Source organism: Mus musculus, chromosome 3 (assembly GCF_000001635.26).
Source record: "Mus musculus strain C57BL/6J chromosome 3, GRCm38.p6 C57BL/6J".
NCBI classification, from domain to species: domain Eukaryota; kingdom Metazoa; phylum Chordata; class Mammalia; order Rodentia; family Muridae; genus Mus; species Mus musculus.
The window spans coordinates 32,587,200-32,611,757 of NC_000069.6; the positions used below are offsets into that span (position 1 = coordinate 32,587,200).

The following is a 24,558-nucleotide window of genomic DNA, read 5'->3' on the forward strand; positions in this document are numbered from 1 at the left end:
TGGAAGGCTAAGGCAGGGTTAGGTGGAGCTGAAGGCCAGCCTGGGTTTCCCAGTGAGTTCCAGGCACTTAACAGCATAAGAGCCTGTCTCGGAATAATAAATAAGCAAACAAAACCAGGATGTGAGAAGACTGACTTGTGAAAGATGGCACTGACTTATACTTATGGTTCTTGACCTCTAAATTTATCACTATAGGCCCTAATGCCATTCTTCAGCAGGGTATATGATTCAACTACTATCGAAGGTAATGACTATGAAGGAGAGCCACCCAGCTGCCATTTTGAAAGCTCCAAGATGCCCAAGAGGCATCAGTGTGTGGAGGGAGCCTAAAAACAGAGCCTGTCTTGGCTGCACCACTCACCTGACCGGCCTCCTTTCAGAGCGTCCCACACACTGCAGTTGAAGTCGTCATAGCCGGCTAACAGGAGGCGCCCACTCTTTGAGAAGGCCACAGAAGTAATGCCACAGATGATATTGTCATGAGAGTATAGCAGGAGCTCCTGGTCTGCACGGAGGTCAAAGAGTCGGCATGTGGCATCATCAGAACCAGTGGCAAAGGCATATCCACTCGGGAAGAACTGGAAAGAAAGAAGAAAGGAAGACACAAAAACCATGGAGGCGGGGCACCTGGCATGGTGGGTGTGGTGAGACCGAGGTACATCAGAACAGATGCATTCAGAGAACATGGAGGCTGGGCACCTGGGGTAGGAGGTGAGATGCTTAAAGTCGAACCTTGCTTCTTCCCATGTCAGTGACTGCTAAGTTTGTTGCTTTTTATGTGAGACAGGCTCTCACCATGTAGCCTAAGCTGGCCCAGAACTCACAACGCTCCTGCTTTGGCTCCTAAGTGCTGGGATTACAGGAATGAACCATCACACCTTGCCTAAGACATATATGTGTGTGTGTCTATACACATGATTATATATATTCTGGGCTTTAGCCTTTAATCTTAGTTTAAGAGTTAGGACTGAATGGCATATGCAGACTGCATGGTCCATTGCTCAGCACACAGTGTTAATAGCCCTGCCGTGGTCCTCCACCTGTCTTATCAAAACTTTTCGGGCCACTGTTTCTATGTGTCAGCCACTTAGGAGTCAGGCGTAGGGGGATGCCCTGCACTACGTCAGCAGGTATGGGTTGCATGTCTAAACTAAGATTAGCAGTGGCCTCCCAGGATGAGCAGCTACCCCGATGCATACGAAGAGGTTCCGCATACAAGTCAGAAACAGAGCAGGCCAAAAATCCCCATGTTGCTCATAAGTTAAGTATTAATATTTATAGGATGTTTGTGTAAATATTCCAGAATCCCATTATGAAAAGTAAATTGGAAAGATTTTTAGAACATAAAGAACAGTGGGGCTGGGGAGATGACTCGGCAGATAAAGCACCCACTGTGTGCCTATGAAGACTAGAGTCTAGAGCTCAGCACCCACGTAAATGCTGGCTATGTGTGGAGGCCTGCTCCAATACCCACATTAAGTGCCAGTCACATGTGGAGGCCGGCCTGTACTTTAGCATTTGGGTGGCAGAGGCGGGCTCTCTGGAGAAAGCTGAGCTAGCTAGACTAGTTATAGGTGAACTCTGGGTTCAACTGAGAGACCCTGACTCATTGAAATAAGGTGAAGAGTGACCAAGGAAGACACCCAGCATTAGCCTCTGCCTACACACAAGTATTTACACATGCACAGATATGTACACACACATCACACATATGTACACAGGTGAAAAAGAGAAAATATACAACTCCCACATAGACTGGATATGAAGTGAGCAGGAGAGCCCAGGTGTGACTGGCGCGCATCTATTTTTGGTGCAGCCCTAGTCAGCGTGTCTTTCCACAGAGGAAAAGCGCATTTGTACTTTCTGGGAATGACTTTCTCGTGATAGTTACATTTTCTGCAATTGAGCCACTGCTGTTAGTAACAGAATGGCTGTAAACTGGTTTTATTTGCTACAAATGTGACCTACTTATCATTAATACTGCTTACTTCAGAAAACCCATACAGCAGTTTTAAGGTTTTACACTCTCAAGTTTGCTTAGCTCTCGCTTCTCTACTTCCCTCATTAATGTGTTTGTTGTTGAGGCAGGAACTCCTTCCTATATTCCATGCTGACCTTTAACTCAGAGTAGCAGAGGACAGCCTTGAACTTGGGATCCTCCTGTCTCTACCTCCTGAGCATTGAGAATCCAGGCTTGTGGCACCACACCCAGCTGTCTCTCATTACCTACTTTACCCGTGTATGTACGTCAGTGTGCCCAGTGAAGCCAGAGGTCAACATCAGGTGTTTTCTTCACTCTCTATTTCATGTTTATTGTTGCTGTTTAGACAGGGTTTCTCACTGGACCTGGATCTGCAGAGCGAGCCTCGGTCCTCCTGTCTGTGCTCCCCCATTGCTGGGATTTACAAAAGTCAGTGCCACCACACCAGCTTTTTTTACTTTTGAGTTCTGTGGAATAAAGTCAGGTCTGTTCCACAAACAACAAACAAACAAACAAACATGTGCTTACACTGACAGCGTTGATGTCTGAGATGTGTCCGGTGAAAGACTGTCTACACATCCCATCTCGGATATCCCACAGCTTTGAGGATGCATCACAAGCACCAGACACAAAGGTCTTCAAGTCAGGACTCAGTGAGAGGCTCATCACGTCACCCGAGTGTCCCGTGAAGGTCGTAGTCTGCTGTCCGGTCTCAATGTCCCACAAAGCACTGTGATTAACACAAGCACAGACACAAATGACCGCCTCTCCCCGTGGCTGTACCCAAGAAGTCAGGTTTCCTTTGAATAAACTTACCAAGTCGTGTCTCCCGAACTTGTAATGATTTGTCCATCATCTAAGAATCGGCAGCAGGACAAGTAGCCTGCAGCAGAGAGCAGCAAATATCAGGTCATCTCTGACCCAGTGACACAAAATGGGACAAAATCCATAAGCTCAGGCCACAGAGCCTCATCCGTGGGACACACAGCTGCTTTAACGAGCCCAATGCCTTGCTGCCTGTGACTAAATTTTCTCACACTCTTCCGAGGTATTCACTGTATCAGACACTGGCCACTCAAAGTGACCATGTAAGTATGGCAGCCTAATAGCAGCCCGGTGTGTTTAACTGTGGCACTGTGACACAACCCCGTCATCCTCAAAATTCAAGCTTCAGAACCACACAATTGAATTTTTAAAATTATAACAAAATGAGGCTTTATTTTCGGTATGTTTATGACAGCGTGTAGGCTGCAGGTTGGAAACACCTGAGGGAGGCTGTACCTCTAACCTGTGGCAGAATGGGCCCAGCCTTGGAGAAGACCCTAACAATACTGTGAAGGCTTTCTGGAAAATGCTGTGTTTGCACGATTCAAATCCATTTCAGAGCCTGACAGTGGCAGGGAGACACCATTCTAAGCCTCTGTAACCACAGACAGGATGGATGCAAACAACAGACACTTCCTAAATAACATGGCTTGGGAACCAAGCGCTGCGGCAGGGACAGCGCTTCTGGTGACATTAACGAACCCCAGCACAGACTGTATGATCCTGAACCTCACTCCAGGGCAGCAGAAAGTACAGGGAGCCGGATCTGCTTTCTTCACATATTTTTGTGAATGTTTGGATCTTTGGGGTAGCAAATGTATCACGTTTCTAACACAGTATAGCTATAACGGAAAGAAAGCAATCCCAGGGTAGGAGGACACCTCCAAGGGAGAAAGCCAGCTCAGAGAGCTCAAGGCCCCAAATGGAATCCCCAGCCCCAAACTACAGCAAGGAAAAACCATCACCATGTGACTCTGAGAGAGTCACTGCTTTTTAAAATCACTAATTTCTGCTTCCCTCTTCCTCGAGCCACCAGAATGGACACAATCTGCCCGTATCCTTGATCAGGAAGGAAGAAGGCTGAGGAGGATATTGAGTCACTCACCCGTGTGTCCTGGCAATTCTCGGCTCACCCGCACATTCCCCTCTCGGGTCTTTAGGTTGTATATGGAGCAGATGTTATCCAAGCCTCCACAGGCAACGTAGTTCCCGGACGGGGCGTAGGCACAGGTCATCACCCAGGAGGACCTCAGAGGGATGGCGTGCATCTACCACACAAAGAGTGCACAGAGGCAAGGGGAAAGGCTTCAAGGGCCGTCAATACATAATGCAGTCCTAAGCTTGCTTCTCATGAGGCACCCTCTGCTAGAAATCACATACATGGAGGAATAAACACACTGGGCAAAGGAAGCTATGAGACCTGGGAACACCATGGACACACAGGATGTCCCTGTCAATGCTGGCAGGTCACATGGAAGTGAAGTATTTTTTAGGAGCAATTTTATTTTTAGTCATGTGTCTCTGTGTGTGGTACTATGAACTTAAATGCAGGTAAGTGCCTTCTGAGCCACAGATCTCTTAAGGCTGGAGTTATGTAGGGGGTTGTGAGCCCTTGATGCAGGTTCTGAGAACCAAACAGGTTCTCTGTAAGAGCAGCAAGATCTTTTACCCATTTGAAACCATCTCTCAAGTGTCACCCAACTCCCAATTTTTAAAATAAAAGCAAAGCTATACAGATTTTGTTTTTGTTTGTTTGTTTTGAGACACGATCTTAATATATAGCCCCACTGGCCTGGAATTCACTTACGTAGACCATGCTGAACTCAACAAGATCTGCCTGCCTTTGCCTACTAAATTAGATGTAAAGTACGAATCCGTATCTTAGCACATTAATGTTTAATGTTCAAAAGAGGAGTCTCCTACACCTGAACACTGAACCATAAAAAGGAATGGACAGAGAAGTATCAGAGACAATCGGAAGGGGGCTTGTGTGTGTGCCCTTGTAGTAACGGGCACACATGCCAGGATCTCAAAGAGGGAACACAATGGTGTCATCAAACCTAGAAGCAGGAGGAGCAGGACAACAGAAGGTGTTTGATTTATCAAGGATGCCCCCATCCAGAGTGTCCACCCATCCTGTGATACTACCATGCTTCCTCTTGACCTAAAGTGATATCATAAAGTATATTTGTTTTTTTTTTGTTTGTTTGTTTGTTTTAGGAAAATGGATTTGAATGAGACTAGCGTAATACCAATTAGGATACAAAACCTGTTACATCACACGTAGTTACTTTTCAAGTCTCAATCAGGCTGAGTGTGCAGCTCGTGCACAGGCCAGGTCCTTAGTCTAAGCTCAGCGCTTCAGGGTGAGAGGGCTTAAGTGACTGTTCATTTCACCAAACACTGTTTTTGGCTGCTCAGTCAATTACTGCTATAACGTATGCATCTGACTTGTAAAATATATCCCCCAAATTTTCAATGTTACTCAGCAACTTGAATCAAGAACTCAAGGATTCTTTACTCTGGGTACAGTAAGAAAATCAAGATTTTCACTACTAGATCTCAACAAATTTAATGTGTCTATTTTTTTTAAGTCATCTAGAAAAACAACTTTTCCTTGGAGTAAGCCAAGGAAAAACTTTCCAGAAGCCATCTACCACAATAACTGTTAATAACATCACTGTTGTTTCATTCCAGGAATTGGGACTTTGAAAAGTTCTTGTCTATATAAAAAGTGGCAGTCTTCAAAAGCCAGGTGTGGTGTTGCATGTCTGTAAACTCAGCAGTGTGAAGGTAGAGGCAGGAGAACCAAGAGCTGAGGGCTAGCCTCAGCTACATCGTGAGCTCAAGGTTAGCCTGGGCTAAATAAGAGCCTGAGGAAAGAAAGAAAGAGAGCGAGAGAGGTAGATAGGTGGAGGGAGAAAAGGGGGAGGGAAAAGGAAGGGAGGGAGGGAGGAGAGAAAAGAGACACTCAAACACATACTGAAATTGCTCTTGCAGCAGAAGAGTTCAACATTAAAAGTAAACATATCATAAGAGTTGGTCTGGATCTAGAATAAATTCATCTCAGGAAAGGGGACCCTGGCTGAGAAAGAACTGCTAGGCAGTAAACAAATACAAGATCACTAAAGAGAAAGATGAAGAGATTCTACCTTATTTGTCGTATAGCTATCCCAAATAATTAATTTTCCATCTTGCGAAGCACTGACTAGTAGCCTAGAGGAGAAACATAAGAACAATTTGACATTGAGGGGAAAAAGAGTTAATTCGTTATGCATTTTATCTCTGAAGGACACTTCAGGAGAAAAAACACCTTTTCTAATAAGATCTGTTTACTAAAACTGTTCTCCCAACTTTTGAAAACATGATGATCCATGCCAAACGCTTTGACAGACGATGCAGCAGACGATGCAGAGGCTGGCTTCGCTGCCTTACCAGTTCTGGACTGTGTTCGAACTAGAGCTTTGTTCTGGTCTGGAATTTGCTTTTCCATCGCATATAAAATGAAAAAGACACAAAAGAGGTACGACTACAAAAACCTGCAGGCAAAGGTTTTGAGCTAACCATGTTTACAGAAGGCCAGGTCCATAGGTGGGCTGCGGGGACCAAGGGAGACTCGGAAACCACCTGTAGCCATGTGTGCTGGCAGGCGTCGGGACCCACCAGTTACTCAGTAGAATGTATGGAGACAGGAGGCAGATTCCGGGGTGACACTCTGTTCTTGAGAAACGTTTTAAGAAAATAACCATTAACATTGCTTCAGTAATTACATTTGGGGCTAAAAGTCTGTGGTAGTAACAAGGCAATTAAAAAAAATTAAATCACATATATTTATGTGTATATAGCTCAAAGGCCAACTTGGAGGACCCAAGTCTCCCCCTCTACCTTGTGGGTACTGGGGAGCAAATTCAGGCTGTCTGGTGGCAAAAAGCCTTCCCTACTGAGTCACCTCGCTGGCCCAGGGCAAAATATTTTTATCTTAAGTTAAAAATAAAATCTTCCTTAACTTTTCGTTCGTTGTCAATAATATAATTTTATCTATCCCCCTCTAAGGGGCATATATACTATGCTAATCTATTCAACACCCTCCCCATCCTTAGATCAAGATTATATTAATCTTAGAAACAGCAATAAAAATGACTAACAAACACACACAAGCATACATAATAGTGTGCAAGTGTTAGGCTGTGGAACTAAATGATGTATTGAACTGTCCTGTCTGGTGGTGTGCATCTTTAATCCCAACACTTGGAAGGCAGAGGCAGGCAGATCTCTCAGAGGTCCAGAGCAGCCTGGTCTACAAAGCGAGTCCCAGGACAACCAGGACTACACAGAGAAACCCTGTCTCAAAATAAAAATAAAAACATATTCAATCAGAACACTCCTTCTGTATAACTCAATCCTGTGTGGAGTTAGTTGAAAAATTAGAGTAGCATCCATAATTTGGACACAGATGTACATGAGCATTTGCTTCTTAACTGGTATTTTAATATTAATAAACAGTAAGACTGTGTTTTGGCCAGGAATGGTGAGCATGCCTTGTCAGGTCCAAAGGAAACTCCATTTTCCTAAACTCCAAAAGGCAGAAGGGACAGATGCCCTTCTGTGGTGCCTATCAGCACCAAAGCACGTGCTGGCCACCAGGCTCCCTCAGGATCACAGGTGCCTGCTATACATTTCAGAATCCCTCTATCTTTCCCTCTGCCCCCAGCCACTCATTCTCCTCACAACCCTAGCTCCCTGCTTTCTGTCTCTCTCCTCTCTGCCTCCTCTCCCCTCCCATTGGTCTCCCCCCCCACCTCTCTGCTGTGCTCTCATGGCCAGGCCCGGTCTGCTTCTCTCTTTGGATTCTTCCAGATGCGTTTCGTGTTAACCATACCATGGGGCAGGGATGCCATCAGTTTACATGTACCTGTAACTCTCTCACTCAGAGGAGTCTGAGGCAGGAGGATTTTGATATTGAGGCTAGCTGGAGCTACTTAGCAATAATCTGTCTCACAAGGAACAACCCCTCCCAGGACAAAAAAGTTTTGACATATTAAAAGGCACATCATAACACTCCTCTGTAAAGATGGTGTAGGAGACACGTAAAAGAATTGCTGTTATAAAAGATTTACTAATCTGCTTAGAAGATGTTAAATCACACAAGGTAGAATCCAGTCAAAGGAATGCCCCTAAAACGACCCCGGAGGTAGATGGTATGCTGACCAGCCCTGTTAGACACAGTGAAATTTAAGATGCTAGGATGCAAAGGACTGACCAGCCATGGGGCTCAATTCCCTTAAGAAAGGAGACAACCTGATTTACAACCAGCCATTAGGCCAGGCTCATCTCAAAGAACATTCCTCTGACAGGCAGCAAGGGGCAGCACAAGGTTGCCACCAAAGTGAAGTCCTGGCATGCCACAAAGGCCCCCAGTTCTCTTGAGAAAAGCCTAATTCTGCCAAGCGGGCACTAGGACCCTGGGTAACAACTATTTGAAAAAGTATACACTGGTTTACATGAAATAACTCTACAACATACATAAACTTTGCTGTGTAACTGTCTCACCTGCCTAAACGGCCAGACTTGTTTAAACTCTTCAAAGTAATCTGGGGCCAGACCTGAAGAGATTTATGGACACACTATATGTGGAATGCATAAGCCTAAGGTGTGTCTAAGTTAGAGAAATCTTCTATCCAAGGCCAGCCCCACTCTGAGCATTCGACAGAAAGACATGTGCTATCTTAAAGAGTGTCTTCCTGTATTCATCTCTAAGTGTGCTGAGTGATTTCTCACCGGGAAGGCATTAATTCTAGAACAAAGAAAGAAAACTTCAAGATAGTTTCCATAGGTCACTAGACAAAGATCTTTTTGAGAAATAAATTTATTTTTCATATTAGAAACTTTAAAAGTATTTATTAGCAGTATCATTATTGTATATGTCTATTTGTGGGAACACATGTGGAATCAGAGGAAAACCTGCCAGGCAAACACCTTTATCCAAGAAGCCGTCTTGCATGCCCTAAAAGTCTGTGTAAACTTCAAGGCTGAGGACACAGTGACTAACATCTGCTTAGCAAGACGGAGCCTCGGGGTTTGATCTGACACCTGAACAAACTGCTCTAAACTTCTGAAGAGTTCACGGATATTTTCAGCGCAAGCAACAGCTCATGGTTGATGCATTTTCTACAAAACTGCACAAATAAGACTTTTATGAACAAAGGAAATGCAAAGAACAATTCTTAACGAAAACCACTCCTGTGGGAGTTTCACAGTGACAGCCACTGACCTGGAATCATATCCCCAGTGCATGGCGTAGATCTTAGCGAGGTGGCCGCGCAGCGTGCGCCTTGTTCGCATTTGTATTCGGCCCACGGAGTCCATATTAGACGTGATCTTTGGAAAGTGACAATGACATTACTCTTTGCCTTAGACATGCTGATAGACAAGAAGCAGAAATAAAGTCATAGCACCCAAAGGTGACTTAGTACAGAGAGTGTAACAGAACTGCTGTGGTTTGTCTGGTTCATGAAAGCTGTGATGAACAGAAGTCACCCTTGGGCAGCTGGGTATGAGGGTGGTTTTTCAGATGAGGAGCTAAAGGCAACACACAAGACTTCCAAACTAACAAAGCTCCAGCTGCAGCAGGAAGAGAGAGGACAGGAAGGAGGGAAGATGAGTGGACAAGCTGCTGAACTGCATCCAGAGCTGTCTGCAATGTATGCCAGTGTGCACAGCATGCAAGGGCTTTAAATGTTTTATGCACGAGAGAGCGTGTGTGTGTGTGTGTGTGTGTTTGTGTGTGTGTGTGAGAGAGACAGAGACAGAAAGAGACAGAGACAGAAAGAGACAGACAGACAGACATGTTGAGGTCAGAAGACAACTGTGTGGAACTGATTCTCTCCTTCTACTTTACACGAATTCTGGGGACTGAACTGAGGTCTTCCGGCTTGAGTGGCAATGCCTGGCCTGAAGCCATCTTGCCAGCCCCTTATCAAATGGTTTTTACAGAACTAGAACAGAGGTGGCTTGGATCCTGCAACACCCAGCAATGACAAACACTGGAAACTCTCATTACCCGATTTGATACCCTGCTCACATAGCCAGCTGTCAGTGAACCCACAAATATGGGCACTTGCGATATTTTGACGGGGAAAAAATGTGACAGCCACAAAGGGAACCCAGAAATAAATGACTACAGAAGAAAACATTTGTAGTTTTTCTATAAGAAAGCCATGGAACTGGTTAAGAGTACTAGCTGTTCTCCCAGAGGACCCAGGTTCAATTCCCAGCACCCACATGGCAGCTAGCTTCATAGCCATCCAGTTCCAGGGGATCTAACTCTTTCCTCTGGCCTCTGAGGGCACCAGACATGAACTTGGTGCGCAGATGTCCCTGTAGGCAAAATACCCACACATACAAAATTTAACAAAAATTTAAAAATTGTTTAAAAATGGGAAAAGAAAGGCAGTTTCAGCTTGTGGGGAAGTCTGGCCATGAGGCAGCCAAGGATGGTCTGCTGTGACTCAATGGTCTGGGAGAATGGAGGAGCACTGGATCTGCCTGGAGCCTGCCTGTGTCCTGCTACCAGTCAGAATGGGAAGGTGGGCTCAGGGCAACGAGTCATAAAAACCAAGGCACAGGGATCTCACCAAGGGACACCGACGGTGGCTTCCGACACTGCTCAGTGTGAGGGTGGTACAGGGCACTCAGATCAGAGGTCAAAAAGTTTGACCCTAAGTACAATGGGGCCGGTGAGCAGGTGTCTTTTGGAGTCGTAAATAACATTCTGATTTTCTTAAAACACCAAAAAAGAAAGCCAGTTTTATACACGTATAGTGCAAAACATATATTCTTCATAAGTGAACAGTATTTACCCAACAAAACCTTCTTAAATTTCCCTTAAATTAAAAAAAAAAAAAAGCTTAATCAGCATATACCAAAGAGGTTCAGAAAGTGCTTAAAGAAAATCGTCTATGAAACAACGCTGCACGTCTCATCTCCATGGTGAGTACTGCCCGCAGACTTCTACTTCAGCAGTGTGTTTATGGACAGCACCTTCAGTAACAGCAGTCTGGACTGCACCGATACTGTGATAGTTTGTGTGAACTGCTGACAGGGACTGGGGGACTCTTTACCTGAACCAGCGTGGCATCATTGCAGGCCTTCCGAGCATCCTGGAGCAAAGAAGGGTGGTGACAAGTTAGGATGGGGGTCGTCAGGACGGATAGGCTTCTACTTACTGAAAATTAACCCTTACTGTACCACATCATCTTTATACCTAACATAAAGGGAGCCATTTTGAGATACACAACTTATTGATTTTTCTGTCATGGATATGTCTTCCATGTCTGTCTGTCTGTCTCCAAAGAAACTCTATCTACCAGATTCCTTTCCTCTGCATGCCTCAACTTCTCCATGCCTCCTCTCCATCCCGTCTGTGTGGTTTTGCCAATCAGATTCCTTGTTTAAATGAACTTGTATAATACACAGATTTCTCTACTTTGCATGTTCTCAGTGTTAGCCTCGTTACTGTATGAAGCAGTGTCTCCATTTTAGGGCTGGCAGTTCTACTGGATGACTTTGCAGCCTTTCATCTGCTAGCTGAGACCTTTGGACACAGATGGCGCCCACTTTTCAGTTATCACAAAGCAGGATGCTGTGTTTCCATGTTTTCTAATCCTTTGGGACTTCAACCTTCTGCTGTTCGGAGCGGCTGCACTCTGCATATTTTCACATTCCAAGCAGGAATCGCCAGGGCTCCAGGACCACAGGACCTCAGAGCCGCTGCCAGCTCTGATGATGCTCTGTGTGTTTAGTTACAGCCATCTTAGCTGTGGAATATCACACTGTTGTTTGGATTTATACCAAGAATCTTTCCATGCACTGTGTGTGTGTGTGTAAATCTGTGCATGCACACAGTTTGTGTATATCTGTGTTTGTGTCTGTGAGTGTGCTATGTGTGCATACGTGTGTGTGTGTGTGTGTGTGTGTGTGTGTGTGTTTCTATGCCTTTGAAATGATCTCTAGTCAAAGCTTTTGCCAACTTCTATATCAGGTTGTCTTTTTCTTGTCCAGATACAGTAGTTCTTTACATATTGTGGATGCCCAACCATTACAAGATGTACAATCCTCAAATATTTTCTCTGATTACATCATAGCTGTCTTCCTTTTCTTGATGAGAGTTTTTAAAATATATTTTATTTTTATTTATGTGCGAGCGAGCATGCATGTGTGCATGCGTGTGTCTGAATTGTCTGCAGAGAGTGTTAAATCTCAGGAGCTAGAGTTATATGTGAGTTATGAGTCTCCTGATGTGAGTGCTGGAACTGAACTTGGGTCCTCACAAAAGCTTTAAATGACACCATGCCTCAGAGCCACGGGATGGCAAGGCCCTCCTTCCCTGGCTCAGGGTCAGAGGATGCTACAGCCTTTCTCCTGGCCTGAGTGTGGGTGTTGACAAATGCTTGACTGTTACCTAAACCAGCATGTGGGAAAACTATCAGCTACAGCTTCCTCCTCCAGGATGTCTGCAGCAGAGATAGCTCCCCTACAGAGACCTCCTACTGAGATGGGCCACACCCTTCTCCTCCTTCCCAGGCTGCTGCTGGTGCGCCTGCTGAGGACCACACAGCCCATCTGATCACAGCCTCTTCTGTGAGTATGCCTGTCATTTTTATACTTCTGTCCCCCACATACGTCAATCCCCAGGCAGTGTGGATCATGACAACTATTTTCTAATCTGAGGTCGTGGAGATCTACCAGGTTTACTTCCAAGAATTTGACATCTTAGATTTGTTTCAAATTTTACTTGTTTTTTGTTGTTGTTGTTTTGTTTTGTTTTTTTGTTTTTTGTATAGAAGTGTTCTGTCTAAATGTGGCTGTATACCGCGTGCATGCCTGGTGCCTTCAGAGGAAAAGAGGGCATGGGTGTCCTGGAAATGGAGTTAAAGACAGTTGTGAGCTATGATGTACAGGTGCCAGGAACTGAACCCAGGTCTTCTGGAACAGCAACCAGTGCTTGTAACTTTTGAGCTGTGTCTCCAGCCTCAGAGAGATAAAACTGCAAGCATGCTATGTTCAAGCAACTGTGCCTGTTACCATTAATAAACACCTCAGGTGTGTAGCTCCAGAGTACAGATATTTATCATTTATTATTATTATTACTGGTGCTGGGATGGAGCTCAGAGCTTTGCACATACCAAACACTGGCTTAGCTACCAAACCACACCCCTGGGTACAGGAAATAACCCTCTGTTAAAGGTGGCACAATTTCAGTCCCTGGGGGACACTTTCTGTTGGCTGCTCTTCATCCCTCCTTGGTTTCTCACCGCCTTCTTTCCCACAGCATCTCTCTACAGACTCTTTGCTTTCACTATGTCCTGAACAGTGGTTCTCAACCTTCCTACTGATGTGACCCTTTAATACAGTCCCTCACGTTGAGTTAACCATGAACCATAAAATTATTTTCATTGCTACTTCATAAATGCAATTTTGCTACTGTTATGAATCATAAATATCTGTGTTTTCTGATGGGGCTTAGGCAATCCCTCTGAAAGGGTCATTCAACCCCAAAGAGATTACAACCCACAGCTTGAGAACTGCAGGTCTTGAAATAGCCAATTATCAATACTGGCAAGGGCCTCCCAACTATATTCTGGTTATCAGGGGTTTTCCTTGTGTGGTGGTTTGAATAGGTTTGGCCCTCATGGACTCATGTGTTTGAATGCTTGACCGACAGGGAGTGGCATTGGAGCAAGTGTATCCCTGTGGGGCAGGCTGGAGCTCAAGCTGTGCAAAGAGAGCCTCCTCCTGGCTGTTTATGAGGTCCAGCTCCTGACTTCCTTTGGACCACGATGTAGAACTCTTGGCTGCTTCTTCTGCACCCTGTCTGCCTAGATGCTGCCATGCTTCCTACCATGACAAGGGACTGAACCTCTGAGCCTGTAAGCCAGCCCCAGTTAAATGTTTTTCTTTATAAGCATCTCCTTGGTCATGGGGTCTGTTCACAGCAGTGAAACCCTGCACTGATACTTGCAAATGGTTTTCCCAGTTGCCTTTTCTCTGTGAAGAGGCAGGAAGCTGCTGGGCTAATCACAGCCCCCTGTCCTTCCTCCACCTGCTTTGGAGAAGAGAGGCTGTGGTTCTTGCACTTTCATTTCTGGTTTTATTCCCTGGATGCTCCCCGGTTCGGTTCCTGAAAGCTCATGTCTGCCCACTGCTGCCTCTCAAGGCACTTACCTTCTTGTGACTCATCTACAGGCCGCTCCCACAGCCGCTTGCCCACAAGCACTTGGCAGGCCTTCCCTAACCAGAATGATCCAAAGATCTAAGTAGCGTTTTTGCAGTAAGACCAGGCAGGCCTAGAAGTCAATACGCAGGACGAGGCCGGCCTTGAACTCGATATTCTCCTGCCTAAGCCTTAGCAGAATATGGCCTGTGCTACCGTGGGGAGCATTCTAAGTGTTTTTCCATTTATCTGTTCCTTCTTTCAATTGACAGAAATACATCACGTCTGTCTTTTACTGTTACTGTTGCGAAACCTAGTGCTGTTGAGGTGTTTTCCTCATGCTGTAGCCCCCGCCTCAGGTATCCCAGCAGGCATCTACGATTCTCAGTACATGAAGAGAATGCTTAAATGTTTTCCGTTGGCATAAAACAGCAATGGGTGTCATTACAACATTTTCATCTGGGCAGATGTTTTGGCATTATACCCCCAGTGGCCTTCTGCACGTATGTGGAGGTCAGACGACAGTTTTCAGGAGTTGCTCTCTCCTTCTACATGTGGTCCCAGGGATGGAACCCAGGTCATCAGGCTCAGCAGCAAGCACCTTTACCCTCTGAGCCATCTCGATGGCCCTAGGCATCCCAACCACTTGTGCCTTTGCCAGCAAGGGAGGCTGTGGTAAAAACAACTTAACCATTTCCATACTGTTTCATCGAGACAGGGTCTTACCTAGCTCAGGCTGGCTTTCAGCTTGCTCAGGCTGACCTCATCCAGCCTCAAGAATGATTTTTTTTTTTTTTAATGTAGTGACTGATAAACACATTTCCTACCTGGATCTGATTCCGAAGCTGTTCAGCCTCCTGCCTCAGCTGCTCCAGCTCGCTCATCCTGCCTGGTGGTTTCCCTCAGGCGTCTCAAGTGAAGAGCTAAGGGGGAGGGGAGGGTCAATTTTCACCTGTTTTAATCTACAGGAAAGCGCTGACTCACAACCTTTTAGTCCTTCCAGATGTAAAGGGAGCAACCCGTGTTGCCGGAACTTAAAAAGTGCACAGTGGATAAACATCTAGGTCGTTTATAGAGTGACTTTAAGCAGGAGTGTGATATGAAAGTTGTCAATACGAACATGGAGCCAAACCTTCCATGGCAGAGGTGCCTGGCCCCACCCATGCATACCAATGAAGGGATACTCAGAAACAAACTCTCCATGAAGGGCAGCCTGAACATACATATGCCCATGTAGGAACACGCAGGAATTTCTGTGGTATTGAAAGATCCTGGCAGAATGTAAAAGGACACAGAAGCCCTGAAATTGGCAAGATAGACGTCAGTGTTAGCAGAACTAGCTTCACTGATTTAGAAAAATAGAGGTGCACAATGCTCTGGCCGCTCCTTAAACCTGTGTGTCTGCCAATGTTCTGACCAGGTGTGTGCCCATTGCTGCACCTTCATTAGACTCTTTCCTTGTACCCCTCCCATACCCATTTCTTGAGAATAGACATTGTTTAGATCTGGAAATCCCCTACTCTCCCCCTTCTCCTTTCCCCCCTGAGGGCCTATAAAAACTGGGACCTCTTTCCCCTCGAGGACGACTCCTCTACCCCTGCGTGGGATATGAGTCGTCCCCAGAGCTCTGGCTTTCCCCGAATAAAGCCTCATGTGGTTTGCAACAAGCTCGGTCTGTCGTGAGTTCTTGGGTGTCCGCTATTGTCCTGAGGCCTGAGCGAGGGGCTCCTCTCGGAGTCTTTCAGTATCCCACCCACATAAGCCATTTGTATATAGCCAGTTCCCCAAAGAGCAAGCACCAGTTCCCAGAACAGCCAGGTAGGCAGCGGTCTTTGTCTCCAAACAGGTTTGGCAGACATCCCTCTTTTGTCTCCTTCCTCCTTTACCATCTTTTATTTCCTTTTTCCCCTTTCCTTTTGAGACAAGGTTTCTCTGTGTAGCCCCAGCAGAGCTGGAACTCATGTAGACCAGGCTGGCCTTGAACTCAGAGATCCACCTGCCCCTACCTCCAGAGTGCTGGGATTAAAATCAGGCACCACCACAAAGCCACTCGTGGTGGCACACGCCTTTAATCCCAGCACTCGGGAGGCAGAGACAGGTGGATTTCTGAGTTCGAGGGCAGCCTGGTTTACAAAGTGAGTTCCAGGACAGCCAGAGCTATACAGAGAAACCCTGTCTCGAAAAAAAAAAAAAAAATCACGAACCACCACCACCACCACACCCCCTCCCCCTGCTCTCATCCCAGCATCCTCAGATGCATATAGTGCCCTAGATACCTACCGCTTGCTATTTTAGGAAAACCCTGTGTTATGGAGTGTCAGGTCCGAAAGAAACTTGGGACAAACTGCTAGCCGTACTGCCTATTAGCACACCAAACACAAGCTGGCCAGCCCCCAGGCTCATGGGCACCTGTGGCTCCTCTCAGCAATTCCCACACTCCACCCACACCCAAGCTCCTCCAGCTCATGGGTTCCCTCTCATGGCTTCTCATTCCTACACAACCCTACCATTTTGGCCATGAGCTGTCTTGGTCCTTTTGGCCCACTCTCTCTTGGCCCTCTCCTCTTTGCTTTCTCTTCTCCTTCCATCTCGCCCTGCATCCCCACCCTTGCCAGTTCAGTCTGGGGCCATGTTTAGTCTCCTATGTACTCTCCCTACCCTGGATTCTTCCAGATGCCTCCGGCTGGCGTCTCCCTTGTACCTACAGTAAAATCATCCTCCACCACACCTTGGAGCAGTCGTGTCCTTAATGTATCCATCTGGTGCTGAAACCCACTATGTACAGGGAGCTGGCCTTTCTGCCACTCATCTCAGGTCAGCAAAGATGAGGGAGAGCTCTTGAGATAGAGATTGAGATTTAAGACCAAACCACAGAGAACTGTTTACAGACAGGTCCAGGGAGAGGCTGGCTTGGATGTTTTTGTTTTGAAATATGGTCTCACTATGTAGATCAGGATGGCCTCAAACTCAGAGACCAACCTGACTTTGCCAAGTACTGAGATGAAGGTATATACCATACCCAGGCTGAGCTTGTTTGAATGGGTCCTCTGCTTCGACCTCCCAAGTGCTAGGATGTCAAGGATGATGCTAAGGATGAGAACAGCCCGTGGGTCTATATGGGCTCGCGCATTTGAATGCTCGGTCCCCAGTCGGCAGAACTGTTTAGGAAGGATATGGAGGTGTGGCCTCGTTGGAGGAGGTGCGTCACTGGGAGTGGGCTTTGAGGTTTCAAAAGCCTGCGCCAGGCTCAGTCTGTGTTCTCTGCCTCAAACTTGAGGATCAGAATGTAAGCTCTGAGCTACCACTCCAGCACTGCCTGCCTACTGCTGTGCTCCCCACCACGAGGGTCATAGAATCACCTACTGAAACCAAGAGCAAGCCCCCAGTTGACTGTTTTCTTTTATAAATTGGCTTGGCCGCGGTGTCTTTTCAGAAGACAAAAGTAGAACTCAGACAAGAGGCATAGGCCAGCACACCCAGCTTGGATGGCTTCACAGGCAACTCGAATGCCTGCCTGCCTAGAACTCTATGAAATATGATCAAGTCTCCATCCTCCCTCACCTGACCTCTTTTCTTCAGCCGCTGACTCTTCCCCAGCCATGCCTACAGCACACACTCTCAGAGCATAAGTCCGGCTTCTGTAGTAGGTCCTGCTGTGTTTTGCACTCTTAAAATGGAGTTGAACTTCCCCTCTCCCTCTTCTCCCTTCTCATGTATGAGTGTGTGTTCGTCGCACACATGCACGCGCACACACACACACACACACACACACACACACGAAAGTCAACGGACAATCCATATTCTTACTTAGGGTTACAATTGCTGCTGGGGTGGAAGGGTTAATTTGGTTTATACTTCCACATCACTGTTCATCACTGAAGAAAGACGTCAGGAAAGGAACTCCATCAGGTAGGATCCTGGAGATGGGAACTGATGCAGAGGCCATGGAGGAGTGCTGCTTACTGGCCTATGTCTCATGGCTTGCTTAGCCTGCTTTCTTACAGGATGCAGGACCACCAGCCCAGGGTTGGCATCATCCACAATGGGTAGGGCCCTCCCCCATCAATCACTAATCAAGAAAATGCCCTATGGCCAGATTTCATGGAGGCATATTCTCAATTGAGGATCCCTCTTTCACATGACTTTAGACTGTGTCAAGCTGACATAACATTATCCAGCACACTGGGTTATCATTTCCCAGGCCCAGCCCACCTTCTTCTGAATCAGAGTCTCTCACACTAACCTGGAGCTCAGGCAGCAGGCTGGACTGGCAGGCCTATCAGTACCAGAGATCTGGGATTACAGGCACACTACCTGGCTTTTCCCTTTGTGTGGACTCTGAAGAGGAACGAAGGTCTTGAAGGTCGTCTTGCTGGTCCCCAGACCCTAAAGCTGACTTTGATCTTGACCTACAGAGGTCAAGCAGCAGTGTCTCCTTGTTCTCTCATCTTCAAACTTACCATACACCCCTGATACCCATCCTTCCCCCAGCTCTTGAAGAGCTCTTGCTGCTCCTTGAAGACACCCAGAGAGCTCCGGTCTTGGTGTCTTCCCATTGCCTTCCTCTGTGTCTAGAATGCTCTTGCTCCTCATGTTTTCACTGCAGACTCCCCCCCGCCCCCAGCTCCCACCTGCTCAAATGTCACCGACCCCCACTCCACCTGCACCCACCCACTGCTATCACTACCGGGGCCCTTTGCCTTGCCTTCTCTCCAACACTGCTTAGTATGTATTTACTTATCTGTGGCCTCTTTCACCCAATAAGATGCACTGATCGGAGGCATACCATTGCTTTATTTTTCACTACAGTATCAGTGCCTAAGACACTTTTGTCTTCAGTAAATAAGCTAACTTGAAATACCTTAAGAAATGAAGAGCAAAAGAAGTCACAGTGGCAGGAGACAAGAATATTACTGTAGTCCTAGCTACTTTGTAACGGTGTTTTTTTTTAACTTCTTTTTTTAATCCTTTACATTTCTTATATATTAGAAATACAATCTGTAGGCTATAGTATAATCAGCTTCAATATCCTTATGTGGCAAGAATACTTGTTGGTGGTGCCAAATCAGAATGATTTCCCAGAGTTCATGAAGTAGAGCCAGATGTTAGCCTATCAAACAGGTCTCCACTTTCAGCCAATAACCAGTCTTTTGAATTTACTCACTGGATCCTTACCATCAGTGGCTAACAATGCCCAACTCTCTCCCCTTGAGAGAGAGCGGGGGTGAGGGACAGAGAGACAGACAGAAGCACACAAGTGCACAAAACACACACACATAAGCTACTGCTTGGAATCAAATGATCCCAGGTACCTCTCACGCTCTTGACCTTGGCATTGTGTGAATGAAGCTGATTGCGCAGACATGCAGAACTCAGGAATTATGGGTCCTGGCGGCTGCCATGACAACTGTGAAGCAAAGCCTGCTGGCCATGCTGCATGCTGTGGGGTCAGCCCCATCATGCAGCTCCTAACGCGGTGATGTTAGGGATGAAGGGGTGAGGCTGATGCTGTCATAGAAACACCAGAAGGCAAATATATGGGCAATATCCAGCACTTAAGGAAAGCTGCAGACAGCAGGCTAAGACAGCCGGAAATGTGTGGGGTCAACCAGCAAGGCTGCACAAAGCCCTCTGCAGCTGCCCTCCAAACACACACACACACACACACACACACACACACACACACACACTCACTCACAGGGTATTAAAGGACATACTTCCTTCATTTTTCTTCTTTTCATGTGGTGGATATATGTGTGTGCATGGTTTCAAGTGTTCGGGAATTATACTTATCTGCTGCTCAACCTGATTCATTCAGGCAGGGTCTCTCAATCAAACCCAGAGTGTACTGGTATCACTGGTCTTGGCAGCCAGGCTATTCTGTGGATCCACTGACTATGCCTCCTGAGGCTGCCTTGCCCATCCAGTATTGATGTGGGTTCTGGAGATTTGAGCCCGTGCTTAGGCAGCAAACATTTTAAACTCTGGGCTCTCTCTCCAGCTCTCTTTTTAAAAGCACCAGAAATGCACAGTGTAATCTCCAAAGACTTTCCCAAATGGAGATATTACTCTCGATCAAACTGGCACTGTGTATCACAACGAAGTGTAGACATGGCCCTGAAGTCAATAACACGGTTGAAATTAATATTTTTTTAGAAAAGTAATTGATAAGCATGGTGCTCTTTCAATTGCTACAAGATGACTAAGGGCTTCAGCAATGAGCATCTGATTCAGCCAAAGTGTTTTAAACAACTCTCACACACTGAGAGCGCTGCGAAGATGCCTATCGGGTACCTTAAAAGCTGGGCTGTGCCAGTACCAAATATCAGAGGGTGCCAATGAGCTTTGGATCCACACAGCTTAACTGATAAAACAGAAGCAGTTCAGCTGTGTAATTCAAACATCCTTCGCACAACTCGTCTTAAACTATCCACAGAACTCTCACCAAAGGGAGGCATTCTGCAGTCTGTATAGCAGCAGTGTGAGTGAGGAGTCCGTATGTCCATGTCTAAGTTTTTAGCTACTCAGAATCCACACAGATGCAAAGTTCGCATGAAACATGAAAGATGCCGGTTGGTTACTGTGTGTGGTATGAATGTGTCGGTGTCCTCATGTATGCACATGTGTGTAGAAAGTTCTGTACATCTGCGTGTGCAGGCTCGAGGTTGAATCCCATGTTTGCCTCAATCACTCTCCACTTTGTTTTTTGAAGCACGGGCTCTACCTGAATCTGGGGCTTGCCTGTTTAGTAGGCTACCTAGCTCCTGAGTCCAAAGGAGCCCCCCAGTCTCCTCCCTAGCATCAGGATTACAGGTGCCAACATGGCCTGAAAATACCCCAGGTGGACCTGGGACAGCAATCCACACAGGTAGGAATGAAAATTCCTGCATCAGAATGTAAGCGAATACATAGTGGGCAGCCCTCAGAGCAACACCAGGCCAGGCAGTGCACACTAGAGACCTCTGCTGACAAAGCTCAGCTTCCGGAAATAACTGTCTAGCATGCTTTCCCTTACATAAAGATAGGACTTACTTTGCAGTCCAGGTTAGCCTTAAGCCTCACGGGTACTGAGTTCCCAGACATGTACCACCACGCCTGGCTTTACCATGTTCTATTTACCTTACAGAATTCTAGGATTAAAAACGAGCTATTCTACACCTTAACTACTCTGATTAATTCCGTTGCACATGCCAGTTTAGAGAACAAAGCGTCACACAGCTTCAGATGCAGGCCTGGGTTCTAAGTTCATATCATATCACCAAACTGTGCAAGTCCAATACACCCACCAAGTCCCAGACAAAGTGTTTTTGTGAGAAAGTCGTAAAAATTAGGGGGAGGGCCTGGGAGGTGGCTCAAGAATTAAGAATACATAAACTCATACCATACACTAAGTCATCTTTATAAAAGTAGGAGGAGACAAGCCCCAAGTCTAGCCATTCATTACTGAATTGCCATTTAAAAGTAGGCCTTTTAATTCCAGCACTCAAGAGACAGAAACAGGCAGATCTCTGTGAGTTCAAGGCCAGCCTGGGTGTGTGTCTGTGTGCGTGCATGTGTGTGTGTAATTCGGGGCCTGGAAAGATGGCTCAGAGAGTATGGGTACTTGCTGCCAAGCCTGAGTTTGATCTCTGAGACCCACACAGCAGAAGGATCCTAAAAGTTGTCTCCTGACCTCCACACTGTGGCGTGTGCACATCTTCATGCAAAGGTGTACACACACACACACAATATAATCAAAGCATACACACACACACACACACACACACACACACACACATCCTAGGACTCAGTCACGACTTGCTCTCTGATCATAGGGACCAATCTCCTTGTGTACCGAATGGATACAGAATAGAATTGTGTTGGTATCTCTATAGCTGAAAATGTGATGTGTTCTAGTCCCTGGGTTCAATCCCCAGTAATGAGGGAAATCTTCATTTTATGTGGGGACTATTTCAAAGCAGAACAAAGGGAATGCACTGTGAGCATCTGGCAGGGAAGCTCTCCAGAATGCACACTGGGAAGTGGTGTGCACTGGGCAATGGTGTGTACTGGGAAGTGGTGTGCACTGGTGTGCGCTGGGCAATGGTGTGTACTGAGAAGTGGTGTGCACTGAGAAGTGGTGTGCACTGGGCAGTGGTATGTACTGGAAAGTGGTGTGCACTGAGAAGTGGTGTGCACTGGGCAGTGGTGTGCACTAGGTAATGCTGTGCACTGGGCAACGGTGTGCACTGGGCAGTGGTGTGCCCCGGGCAATGGTGTACACTGGGCAGTGGTGTGCCCTGGGCAATGGTGTGCACTGAGAAGTGGTATGCACTGGGCAATGGTGTGCCCTGGGCAATGGTGTGCACTGAGAAGTGGTATGCACTGGTCAATGGTGTGCACTGGGAAGTGGTATGCACCGGGCAATGGTGTGTACTGGGCAGTGGTGTGCCCTGGGCAATGGTGTGTACTGGGAAACAGTGCAGTGCTGGGAACCTACCAAGCATCTTTTGCTCATAAGTAGTGTACCAAAGGGAACTGGCACTCATGACCCCTGCCATCCCCACTGCCACCTCCTTCATCCTAAGCTATCTCTCTCTACACTCCACTGATCATCTTCTTTCCATCTTTCTCATCAGATTAGGACTAACAAGGAGGCTTGCCTAAAACTAAGATTTTCTTTCTTTATATTTTAGTTTTTTCCTTTTCTTTCCTTCTTGAGACAGGGCCTCACTGTGCAACCCAGAATGGCCTCACACTCACAGGGATCCACCCACCTCTGCTGGAATAATCTCTTGCACACTCTGTAAGATGCACCATCTATCTCAGGGCTTTGTAAATACCTTCTGATTGGTTACTGAAGAGCTGAGCAGCCAATAGCAAAGCAGGATAGCATAGGTGGAACATCCGAGCAGAGTAGGGAATGCTAGGAAAGAGTCAGAAGCAGGAGATTCCACAGCCAGACATGAAGAAACAGGTGAGGAGGGGTGACTACCAAGCCATGTAGCAGAGCAGAGCTAGGGGTCGCGTTTACTGAGGTGAAATAGCTGAGACTCTCCCAAGCTTTCCTAAATATTAAAAAGTCTGTGTGTCATTCCTAGGGGATCTGGCGGGCTGAGGTAATTCGGCTCTGCCTCCTGAGTACTGGGATTAAAGGTGTGTGATATACCATATCTGGTCCATAAAATTAAAAATTCCAAACTGACTTTTTTTTTTTGAAACAAGATTGTATGTGGCCCTCCCTAGCCTCAAGCTTCTTGAATAGCCAAGAATGATTTTGAACTCCTGACCCTCCAGCCTCTTCTAATTAACGTTCTGCTAGATCTCAGGCAGGGGCAACGTCACCTTCTTTTTATGAGGATCAAACCCAGTACTCTGTACACACTAGACTAGCACTCTACCAGATGAGGTCCTGCTTTGGTGATTGATTGATTGATTGATTGATTGATTGGAGAACCATCTAGCTGATGCTGAGTTTTCCTATTTTAGTCTCTGGTAACCTATCCACTCATCCACTTCTTGTCAGCATTATTCCACCAGAGGGCAGCCAAGAAAAAGGCGGCCGTGACATGCTGCTGGCACTCCAGCGCCTTCTACAGAAGCTGTACAGCTTCTCTGCACAGCGTTCTGTCCATCTCAGAGAGCACTCCTCAAATGCAAGAGCTGGAAATCCGAGTGCTTACACTCATTCCGCCAACCATATCCATCCATCCAGGATCTGTGCCAACCACGAACCAGGATACCCCAGGTTCTGGAGGTGCAATTATCAGACACCGAGATTCTCATTGTCCCGGAGCTATGACGGTTAGTGTTAACCTGATATTCTAGAACCACCTGAGGATGAGCACGCCTCTGGGGATTAACCCTTTTTTCTTTGTTTCTTTTTTTAAAGCTTTATTTATTTATTTATTTATTTATTTATTTATTTCATGCATGCGAGTACAGAGGGCATCAGATCCCCATTGCACATTCCCATGTGGTTGCTGGGTAATGAACTCAGGGCCTCTGGAAGAACAGTCAGTGCTCTTAGCTGCTGAGCCATCTCCCCAGCCCCTCTGGGGATTATCCTGAGTTTAGCAACTGGGGTGGGGAGATCTGCTCGATGTGGTGGCCCCATTTCCTCCCTGGGATCCTGGACTATAAAGCAGAGGCAGCAAGGTGAGCAGTCACATGCTTGCTCGCGCCCGTTGCTCTCTGCTTCGTTCCTGCCTGCACAGGGTAAGCGGCTGCCTCAAGTTCTGCTGCGATGGCTTCTCAAGCAACAACGGACTGCACCTGAACTGTGAGCCGAAATACAACCTCTCCCTCTTAAGCTACTTTTGTTAGGGTATCTTATCACAGCATCAGAAGCAAGGAAGGCAGGCTCTCTGTTATCATCTGCTTAGGAAATGAACCCGAAGCAAGGGCACCACGGCTCTCTACCCGACTTTAGCTACACAGGAAAACAGCCATAGATCCCAGGTGGTTAGGGAGGCTATTGTAAGATAAATTCATCTAAGTAGAGTTGAATGGAATCAGGACATGAGGCATGTCTTCAAAAGGGAAAGAAGCCAGGCGTGGC

At 46.5% G+C, this 24,558-nt stretch overlaps 1 protein-coding gene across 5 annotated transcripts in view; it reads right to left on the reverse strand.

Annotated features, from left to right (window-relative positions):
* Gnb4 (guanine nucleotide binding protein (G protein), beta 4) overlaps nt 1-24,558 on the reverse strand; it is a 38,087-nt gene that overhangs the window by 8,613 nt on the left and 4,916 nt on the right. For 3 of the 5 annotated variants that reach the window (NM_001348104.1, NM_013531.5, NM_001348062.1), the window contains 8 exons: nt 14,846-14,941; nt 10,927-10,965; nt 9,078-9,184; nt 5,959-6,022; nt 3,912-4,074; nt 2,798-2,864; nt 2,510-2,711; nt 362-578 (listed from right to left, as the gene is read on the reverse strand). In NM_001348104.1, coding sequence (NP_001335033.1) covers nt 362-578; nt 2,510-2,711; nt 2,798-2,864; nt 3,912-4,074; nt 5,959-6,022; nt 9,078-9,184; nt 10,927-10,965; nt 14,846-14,902 — 916 coding nt within the window. In that variant the 5' untranslated portion in view covers nt 14,903-14,941. Of the gene's footprint in view, nt 1-361; nt 579-2,509; nt 2,712-2,797; nt 2,865-3,911; nt 4,075-5,958; nt 6,023-9,077; nt 9,185-10,440; nt 10,586-10,926; nt 10,966-14,845; nt 14,942-24,558 lie in introns of all 5 variants that reach the window. The other 2 variants (NM_001348105.1, XM_006535404.4) reach the window with 2 other exon arrangements.